The sequence below is a fragment of the Nuphar pumila genome, chromosome 7, assembly GCF_984573655.1.
Source record: "Nuphar pumila chromosome 7, dmNupPumi1.hap1.1, whole genome shotgun sequence".
In the NCBI taxonomy this organism is placed as follows: Eukaryota; Viridiplantae; Streptophyta; class Magnoliopsida; order Nymphaeales; family Nymphaeaceae; genus Nuphar; species Nuphar pumila.
Window position 1 is genome coordinate 14,767,773 of NC_143255.1, and position 11,172 is coordinate 14,778,944.

Sequence of the window (11,172 nt, forward strand, 5' to 3'; positions counted from 1 at the left end):
GATATACCTGGCGGCGCAGATCAGCCAACTCCCTGCAGGAATCTTTGAAAAGAGATAAAAGTGCGTCAGCTTCGGGAAACAAAGGAGCGACAGGTTTTTGTGCAGATTTTGTGGGTTCTGGTTGGCCACGTGGATGTCCATTTGGAATAACATCTATACCACTGGCATTACTATGATCCTCTGATGGATCTTGATCTTCATCTTGAAAGGTCGGAAGCAATTCATTTACCAAGTTTCCAAATAATGCATCAAATGAGAATTCTCCCTGTAAAAATTTGGCAAAGGTACATTCAGTTGAAATAAAACTTTGCAACTAATAACTGAACTTGATGAGTGACTTAATTCACTCAAATTCTGAGAGAAGGTGTGTAATCAGATAAAATAATGCGGAAAAAAGAATCCTTCTATGGTCATGCAAAAAACTATTGAACTACAGAAGAAGCAATAACTGTATTTCAGTAGAGGAGAAAGCATAAAGACAAGCACACAACCACAGAAACTGTATCAACACCAGCACCTTAAAGTCCTCTATGTCCAATATAAGTGGAAGTGAGCTGACAGATGAAGCCTTGGAAGAGGGGGCAGTTCTTCGAGCCTTAGGTGCCCGTAATCCATCTTTAGCATCTTTCATCTGTTTACAAACAAAATTCAATAGGTCAATCAATCTAATAGAAAGCAATCAGTCAATGTGTTCCATATAACATGTATAAAGCTGCTAACTGCACCCACCATCATTGAAGGACGTGCTTTGTCATCAAGCCTTAACTCATAATTCAGAAGGGCAATCAACTGTACTTGGGTGAGTCAATTTTTTCTAGAGATTACAGATAGAAATTTAAAAATTGTTGGATAATGGTTAGAAAAAAAATCAAAACTGAAGAAAAAATTGAATTAACATGAGCTGGGAAACAAGAAAACAAAGTTAGAAAAAAAGAACAGAAATTTTCATATTCCAGTGGAAACCCTTTTTGTGCCATTTGATATCCCATGAGTAGAAAGGAATGAGGGGTGTTGGCTACCAGAAGCATGCAGTAGAGAACCTAAGCATCTAGTTCGTCATAGTGACGGAAATGTCTTAGAGCCTTAGAGGAAATACCAACTATGGTTCTGGACAGAACAATTTACATCTAGTCTAGGAAAATCAACAGTTACCAAACAGACAATAAGATACAACAAGAAGCATGGGAAGCTAGAAAAGGGCTCTCATAACAAAACGATGCAGGGCAGCCTGGTCCTTGGAGATTCGTACTGAATCAAGAACAGGTATAAAACCACCTTATTCAACTCTTGCATATGAACCATGAATAAAGCAATTAATGGTGAAACAAAACACTGGAGTAATTAACAACTCACATCATTGCTTGTTTCTACAGGGAAGAAGAGAAAATCCATGGAACAGTGTGATTCTATACCATTTGAGATCTAACTTTGATATAGAGAACAAAGCTCATGACTCTTTCCATGACATACATTCTATTTGTGTCATTATTTCTCTCAACAACAAAACAAAACAAATTTCACCAAAAAGAGTGCACAATATACTTCTTAATATTCAATTCATTTTCATTCTCCTTGGAAAGCTTAACAATAAAAAAGCATAGTTACTCAAATATCTTTCCAACCAAACTAGAGAACTCTCAGATTCCAAAAACATAGAGCTTACCATTCTACCCTAATGTAAAGCAGGAGAACCTAGATCATAGTCACAAATATGGACAATATTTTGAATTTATCATGATAAACTATCATGCCAAAAAAATAAATGTTTTAAATGTGGTATCTTAGAAGTACTGCCATATTTTCATTTCTCACAATTTTATCACAATTTTTATTATAAAATACAATAATATTGCCGATAATTATAGAAAACATGAAAGCTATTTATCTAGTGCCCTCTTATGTGGAAGAAGAGAATTTGTAGTTAGCAACATAGCATGAGGGGTACCTTTGTAATAACACTTATGCTTCACACATCACAGTTCTCAATAAAGAGAATCAACCCTTATATGTAGGGGTGTCAATGTGTCGGGTTTGGTTCAGACCCAGGTGGAACCAAACCCAGAACCGATTTGAGATTATGGTACCAGGTCCAGACCCTGGTCTAATCAGACTCACCATAAGAGAAACCATGCCCGGATCCTTTAAGGATTCCATGAACCAGACCCAGACCATACACGGTAAAATAATATTTTTTATCTTTTTTACATTGAAAAATTGTGGATCTTAGTCAGAACTCGGATTTGGCCCGGGTTTGGTATGAAATTTCACAAACCATACCCAGCTCCATATATTAATCGGACCCTTCGGGTCCGACCTAGATTCTAATCGAACCTTTTTGTTCATCACCAAACCTTGACCCTATAGGGTATGGTGCGGGTCGGGTCTGGGTCAAACCCAACCCATTGACACCCCTACTTATATGCAGTTCCCAAGGAAACCAACTCTGTACACAAGATGAAATGGGGGAAAAGGAGACCCTTTGTATAACCACCCTATAGGGCCAATACACCTTTCCACGACCGATATGGGACTACCTTTGTCCCCATAACGTGGATAACAAGTTTAGGCTGTCAACTTATTAAATCTATAACAAACACAAACAGGCATGACTCTATCAATCGTTTTCTCATATTTCTTTTAAACTATGAATTTGCTGATATTTTTCAAGAAAAGCAACATTTTCAAATTATGACGAGATTTTCACATTGAAGAAATCCCAAGAACAAGATTTGTGACTGTTATATATATATATATACCTATGTCAAATGGGTACGGGTACGGGTGCGGGTACGACATGGCAATTCCACAAAATGTGGATACGGAGACATGGTGGTATATAATATATATATTAAATATTACATAAATATAAAATAATTTCCAAAAAATCAAAATCTATTATTCCAACAAGACAACATAAATTAATTTAACATTTAACAACCAACTAAAGTAGTAACAAAACAGGCTAACAACTTTTATTCAAAGAATCAAAATTCAATAACAAGTAAAGCTACAACTACAACTGAAAATATCTAAATAATATATGAAGTCTGAAAATATCTAGATTATTAGATATATTCAGTAGAAAATATCTAATAATCTATATTTTGTCTGAAAATAGACAATCTATATTCGGTCTGAATATCTAATAATATATATATAGGTATAACTGAAAAACACCTTAAAAAAAAAAACTGAAAGAGGGAAATCGAGAGGGAGACACAGAGATGGGGAAGACGAGAGCAAGAGAGAGGGAGACAAAGAGGAGGGGGGGGGGGGGGGGGGGGGGAACGAAAGAGAGAGAGAGAGAGACAGATAAAAAATCTAGAGGAAGAGAGATGAGAGAGGCGAGTGGAGAGGGAGACAAAGATGAGAGAGGCAAGAGGGAGACAAAGACGAGAGTACCGGAGCTGCGCAGAGAGGGCGACATTGTGAGGGGCGAAGCAACGCTGCGAGGAGCTGAGAGAGGCGGTGCTGTGAGGGGTGAAGAGAGCGAGTCAGGGGGTTAGGGCAAAGAGAGCCGAGAGTGAGAGGGAGTTGGGGATCTTTAAAAAAAATGATACAGGTCGGGGGGTTTTGGACCCGACCTGAGCGGGACCCGATCCGAGGCATACTCGCACTGCATCCGATGGCGGTACCCATGTCAACACGGGTATGACACCCTAAATGGAGTGTTTGTGTTACATAGATATGTACATATATATATATATATATATATATATATATATATATATATATATATATATATATATATATATATATATATATATATATATATATATATATATACTCTTTTATTTTCAGATATGCATCTAAAAAGAAAAGGAGTACATATGTTTTTTTTTAAGAAAAGGAGAATATATATATTCTCCTTTTCTTTTTAGATGTATATCTGAAAATAAAAGAGTAGATATATATAGCCATAGATATCGGGAATATTTTCAAAATACTGCGATGTTATTGTTGTATTTTCAGCACAGTCACAGATATCGGTGATATTTTCAAAATATTGTGATATTATTGTTGTAAATTCAGCAAACAATAATATAGGTAAAATATTGCAATATTTTGAAAATATCGCCAATTTGATAATATAGCGATATTCTCGTGATATTATCACGATATTATCAATTTGTTTTATTGTTTTTGTTTATTTTTTACATTTTAAATATGTTTTCTTCTTTATTTTACATTTTTTACTTATTTCTTTTATTATTTATGTATTTTTAGTCTAAACATGATATTTTCTTACTTATTTTTGTTATTCTTTAGATTTTTTAAGCCCCGAGATTTTTCCAAGATTCATCACCGAGCCTATAATATCGCGAGAAATAGCCTTGCCGAGATATAAACAATACCAATATTTGTGACTATAATTTTCAGCGAATGATATAAAGGTAAAATATCATGATATTTTGAAAATATTACCAATTTAATTATATCGCAATATTATCATGACAATATCACAATATTTTCACAATAATATCGCGATATATATCAATTATTTTTATTGTTTATATTTATTTTCTATATCTTAGATATTTTCTTCTTTCTTTTACATTTTTTACATGCTTTTTTATTATATATGTATTTTATCATCTAAACATGATATTTTCTACTTATTTTTGTTATTTTATATTTTTTAAGCCCCGAGATTTTCCCGAGACTTATCACCAAACCTATAATATCACGAGAAATAGCCGATACTCGTATTTATGGCAGTGATATATATAGGGGAATAAAAACCTCCCCAATGAAAACGGTCTCAAACCTCTCAAATGAATTTTTTTTGATGTTTTTTTTTTTAATTCTGACAGTACAGATGTGATTATCATAATTGATTTACTAGATATCGACACTTGGATCATGAATTTTGGATAGGAAAAGGGGTATTTGGAGCCTCAAAAATTTATGAAAATTGTATGCCGTTGATTTTTGAAACTTATAAAAACCTATCTATGCATCGGAACCAAATGATCCAAGAACTTATTCCTATAAAAACAAGCATACAGATCACATTTGTACAATCGGAATTTGGAAAAAAACACCAAAAATCTAATAAAACGTCCATTTGGGAGGGTTTTCCATTGGGGAGGTTTTCAAAATTATATATATATATATATATATATATATATATATATATATATATATATATATATATATATATATATATATATATATATATATAATGATAAGGTGCTCCCGGAGTACCTACTCCCACCTAATAGAATCTTTAGATTTTCAAATTTCTTAAAGCTCTTTTGTTGATCAGACCCTATATATGTGATCTATAAGTATTATTTCGTAGAAAACAAGTTTTGGATCATGTGATTATAGCATACATGTAAGTTTTTTAAGACCTTTAAAAATCAATAGCTCACAATGTATCAAAATTTCATAATTTAAAAAATCTTATTTTTATGTCTAAAAAGCATGATCCAAAAAACAAATTCTATCAAATAAACTATGTTGAGTACATCCATAAGGTTGGTTATATTGAGAAGATACAATCTGCAACCATGATTTCTAGTATGTGAGAGTACGTAATCCCAGAGCACCATAGCTGTGTAGCATTACTCTCTCTCTCTCTCTCTCTCTCTCTCTCTCTCTCTCTCTCTCTCTCTCTCTCTCTCTCTCTCTCTCTATATATATATATATATATATATATATATATATATATATATATATATATATATATATATGGGTTAATGTTTGCTACCCTCATGGTTAACGAATCTCCTAGTAAAACACTGCAATATAAGTTTATAATGTCTTTTGCACATCTAACACTCCAAATGTGATCTACATGTTTGGGTTAGTAGAAATAGGTGTTTTGATCATGTTATTCCACCGTGTATGTAAGATTTTGTTGGGGTTGAAAAATCATCGGCTTACAATGTACCAAATCTTCAACCCTCATAAAATTGTATTTCTACGACGAAAAAATACGATCTAAGATTTGATTCATACTATTTTTTACCATTCTGAACATTTCCATGGGGTTAGATTTGGTCAAAACAACCTCACACTATGAGTTCCAACTAGGAGGTCCCTTACCCATGAGGGTACCAAATACTTTCCATATATATGTATATAATATTGAATCTTATATAATTATATATATTGTATATTATGTGCTTTTCTTATTTTTTTTGTTTTGTCTCGCTTAGGACGACTAGTCCTGACTAGGCCTCTTAAAGGTCCATCACCTAGGCACCACCTAGCGCTCTTGACTATATAGAGGGGTGGACATTGGATCGGGCCAGCCCGATCTGGACCCTATTAGAGCCGACAAGAGCAACATGAATGCCAACCCGACAATTATTTGGTTAGGCACAGCCCAATATTGTTGGGGCTCATGTATCAATAACTGGACCGATACCTACCGAGTAGGATACTTATTTCGAGTGGGGTCGGAGCAAGGCAACCCAAGAGCCACAAAAAGTCCAATGTTTTTTTGCAAGTACCCTCAATTTGTAGTTTTTTGAAAGGTCTTCCATCTCCTCCCTAATCAATATGGGACCAACCCAAGCCAACAAACTTTTTTAATGCTATGTTTAAAAAGTCAAAGAAACATGTGAATGCTCCTTCCTTTCTAAGAAAGAGAGAGAAGATGAATTTATATGAGAGAGAGCATTCATAGTAATCCTTTATAAAGGAAACTTTACATTTTCTCATGCAAACCATGCATGATGAATGCATGCAAATCGAACCTCACGAGAAAATAGTCCATATCGATGGGTTGAAGGGAGTTGAGAGCTCTCCATTGACTATAAAAAAGAGATATAAAATATAAAATTCAAATATATAATCAGGTATAAGGGCCCAACTCGAGACAACTTTGATACTCGAGCTTGACCTGATAAGATTAGGGATGGCAATGGACCGGGGCGGAGGCGGGGTACAAGGTCTCCACCCCCGCCCCGTCTCAAAATTCTGCCCTCCATCCCCGGCTTCATCCCTGCGTGTGTCTTGATTTTAACCTTCATCCCTGCCTCCATCCTCGTTTCATGTCTTCCATCCCCGGTCCAAATAGGGTGGGGCCCCGTTTCTCCCCGGTCCACTGCCATCCATAAGGGTATTTTAGTTATTTTACTAATGGGGATCAGAATCGAGGCGGGGTGGGCGGGGAAAAGTGTAAGTCCATCCCCGCACAAGTTTTGATTTTAACCTCCATCTCCGCTTCATGTCCTCCATCCCCGGTCCAAACAGGGCAAGGCAGGGTGGGACCCCATTTTCCCCCGATCCATTGTCATCCCTAGATAAGATATCAGGTCGATCAGAGACCAACATTTATTGGGCTTGGCTTTCATATTGAAGACTGAGCCCGACCCATTATTCACTGAGTACCTGAAAACCCTACATGTATTCATCCCAATGTCCACCCCTAATTAACACTGATGGGAATTTGATACTTCCTAAAAGCCACCAACAATATGATCTATAATAGGATGATGATCATATTGGCTTAGGTTATTTTTCACTTTACCTTTTCGTAGCGACATTTGTTCCTCCAACCAAATGGGATTCTAACCTGCAATCCATTGGTTAAGATAGTACATCTCCAACAGTTCCAACTATTCCAACTATCTTATTCAGTTCACATCAGGGATGCAGATCTCCACCCATGGATGTCATGATTTTGCCTATCCATGACCAGATTCCTTAATAATCGGTTCTTAATATTCAAAATTGTTAGAACCAGCAACATTATGAGGTTTCAATAAATTTCATTACTTCTAAACATAAAGAATGAAGTTTTTTTTATATGCATACTCTGGCTTAGGTACGAAAAATACTGCATTGTGCCATTCAGCATCGTACAGATATAGATCAACCAATAACAAACTAATGGTTGAAATAAAACCAACTAGTTAGTTAACAAGGCAGACATGTCATATGAAATTGAATATGTTTCCCTATTGAAACTCAATTCTAATCACATATGCAATTCTATAAAGTGAATGTGTATCACTGCTTCAACCTTATGCTGCAACAGTTACTACTAAATTATCCTAAAGAAGGTGTCAGATCAAATGAGAAAACTGAACCATTATAAAAATAATCATTTAAACATGCACTAGAATTAAACCTTTAGGGAGAGAAAAAAAGAAAATCTCAAGGAAAAACTCAAATGATTTACAGCAGCAACAAAAAAAGAAAAGAAAAATCGCTCTGCTTTTTCCCAAATCAAATACGAAAAAAACTTTGCATTCAGATTACCATATAGAGAAAGCAACAACAATTTTAATAAGCAATTACACTTTATCGCCTAAAACCAGAATTTTAGAAGAAACAAAAACTCTCTCCGATTCAAATCCCCTCTTAACCCAAATTTCATCTCAAGATTAAAGGCCAAAGACAAGGCACGAGAAAGAAAATCAATAGAGAAGACCGATACAAAACCTAACCCTAATCCAACACTGGCCCTAAGCATTTAGAGGTTGGGTCCTTGGCAGAGAAGACAGACCCAGAGGCATCCCTGAAACTTAAGGACATGATCCAGCCGTTCTAGCCACAATCAGGATGGCAATTGCTTCTCTGGCGAGGGCAGAAACAAGTGAAGAGAGCGAGAGGTGATAACTTTATGATAGAGATCGCTGGGTCCTGGTTGTGGCTGCACCGGATTCCAGTGAGGAACGAGAACGGGAAGGAGTGGTTGGGAAATAGTGCAGAGGGGCATTGCCAGTTGGGTGTACTGAAGGTTCCACATATCCAAAAGAAGACGGCTCGGATCCTGATCCTACCAAAGTCGGACATTCTAAAGGCGGCAAGCGACCGGAACCCGAGCTGAGCTGCTGATCCTGGGCTGTTCAAGCTCGGCTCAACTAGTTGAACCTTTGCTTAGGCTCCAGCCAGACTCGAGCTTCACAAGCCATGCACGAGCTCAGCTTGTTAAGTTACAGAGAAGCCCGAGCACGGTTTCTCGGCTCAGCACGGCAACTCAAACAAGCCGAGCTAAATCAAGCAAGTATCGCAGAAACCAATTCGAGAACAACATAAATTCACACCAAGTTATTGCACAGAGGTCCAGCTGAATCAAGCACGAAATTTTCCAATAAACAAAAAAAAAAAACTTTTCTCTTAATCTAGGTAAAAGAGACCGCGGCATAATCAAATCCCTAGATGGTGAAAAGCATCTCGCAAAACCAGAAAAATTACAGATCTTCCCGAAAATGACGAAGAAGGAAACCCTTCTTCTCCAAGGCAGAACGAATTAAACCAAAACACATAAAATCTACGTCCATTCACATGCACTCGCGTACAAAAATCAAATAAATTATTAAATCAAACAAGATTTTCCCCAGTAACAACGATCAAATGAGATACATTTCCCTCCCCCCAAAGGAAAAACGAAATTAGGATAAAAGAAGATCCCCGGGTTCCTCTATGAACAATAACACACCAGAAGAAATCCGACGCAATAAGAGAGGCCAGGAACTCAAATCGCTACAAAACCCAACCGAGAGAGAGAGAAGGAGCTCACCGTAACGTTCCCGGCGTTGCCGTTGCTGCGAAGGAAGGAGAGAGAGAGAGAATGCTATAAATTTTTTATTTGGTATTACGAAAACAGCCCCAAGTTTTCTGTAAAGACATTTTAGGACCCATGTTTGCCGATGAAACCGTCATATGAGAAATTGGTTGGGAGGTGAGAAAAAAAATCTCATAAGAAAATAAAATGTTGCATATGAGATCAGTTGAAAATTCTTCACACTCGAAAACTTTCCCCATATTTGCATGACCTTAGGCAATTGCGATGGAAAAATGTCGGATCAAATTGTCCCTCGCTTGTGTGACATGAGAGAAATGAATTGAGAAAAAGTGAGAAAATTGTTCACTATTGGCATTATAAACCATATTTGTCACTATCGGCATCATGCACCGTGTCTCAAAATAAACGGATGAACATATTGGCAGTAGAAAACGAGTATAACAGAGGACAAATTTGACGGTAGATAGACATCTACCACCGTGATCAATCAATCAGACGCTGCAATTTCAGATCAACTATTACATGAAGTCCTTATCAAACTGCTAGGATTAACTCTTTTCAACGTAGCTCATGAGAGAGAATCCTGTTTGATAATAATCGGTCACTGGTTTTCTCCATTGCTCATACATGGGAACGACGCCCCACTCTCTTCCCATCAAGAGATGCATACACACACACACACACACACACACACACACACACACAGAGAGACCTTGGATCTGTGGGTTAACGGCAGCCCTCTTCTGGAAATACAAGATGTCCTGTGGTGGAATGACGAAGGGAAAGGATGGTTGGCAAACGGAGAGGATGCAGATGGGGGGAAGGGAGAACGGGTGGGTGGGATTAGGAAGTGGGTAGGAACGAACAAAATATGATTTTTTTTTCTACGAAATTTTTCTCCTTCTTAAGAGGGCGTCCGTTGCACTGAGCCTCTTTACTTTGAAAAAGAGCCACTTTGGAGGGAAGTGCTTTCCCATGGTAGTGGTGCGAACCTAGGAAAACTGTTTTTTTTTTCATTTCTTATGTGGGTCCAGCATATATTTCTCAGAGACATGTCTGTTTGGGAGTTATGTTTGCTGCTCCCATCGGTAAGAAACCCTCTAGTTAATATATTTTTGTTTTCGGGCATTTGTGTCATATTTTTATGAGAGCTCAAAATTCAAAGGGATACCGAGTTTAAACTCATGGGGAAACTCGCTTTCTTGAAAGCGCGCTTCCTAAGCTAAAACCTTTTCACTTCTCCAAAAAGAGGAGAAGCTCTGAGAAACCCGCTTTCAAAATATGAGAAACTTGAGTCTCTTTCGTAGGAGGGCCACTTCTTCATTTTTAAAATTGATTATTTGTCTACGCCTCTTACCTAAAGAGGCTTAATCCTCTATAAAAATGTAGAAACCTTTAAAAACTGAATTATTTGAAAGTTATTTGTACAATTTACTTATTTCTTAAGTTTTTTTTAATTGAAATAAAGTTATTTAGGAAATAAAAAATCATGATGTAATTGTAAATTTGTGTTGATAAAAACTCATAATGTAATCGTAATTTGCTGTGTCCTGTATCAAATACTACAATGTTTAAATGGGTTACTTAAATGAATCAATTCCCCAAATGAGTCTGCATACACAAAAGTCAAAACTAAAAGTAAATCTTACTAGTTGGAAAGAATATTAGGTTACAAAAGTTGT

At 36.6% G+C, this 11,172-nt stretch overlaps 1 protein-coding gene across 3 annotated transcripts in view; it reads right to left on the minus strand.

Annotated features, from left to right (window-relative positions):
• LOC149831233 (exocyst complex component SEC10b-like) overlaps window positions 1–10,323 on the minus strand; it is a 33,861-nt gene extending 23,538 nt beyond the window's left edge. Inside the window, exons 1-3 of one of the 3 annotated variants that reach the window (XM_090013756.1) lie at window positions 10,203–10,323; window positions 518–631; window positions 8–265 (exon numbers count right to left, since the gene is read on the minus strand). In XM_090013756.1, the coding sequence (XP_089869882.1) occupies window positions 8–265; window positions 518–631 (372 nt within the window). In that variant the 5' untranslated portion in view covers window positions 10,203–10,323. Of the gene's footprint in view, window positions 1–7; window positions 266–517; window positions 632–729; window positions 816–9,484; window positions 9,584–10,202 lie in introns of those variants that run through there. The other 2 variants (XM_090013755.1, XM_090013753.1) reach the window with 2 other exon arrangements.
• Between the last annotated feature and the right edge of the window lie 849 nt (window positions 10,324–11,172).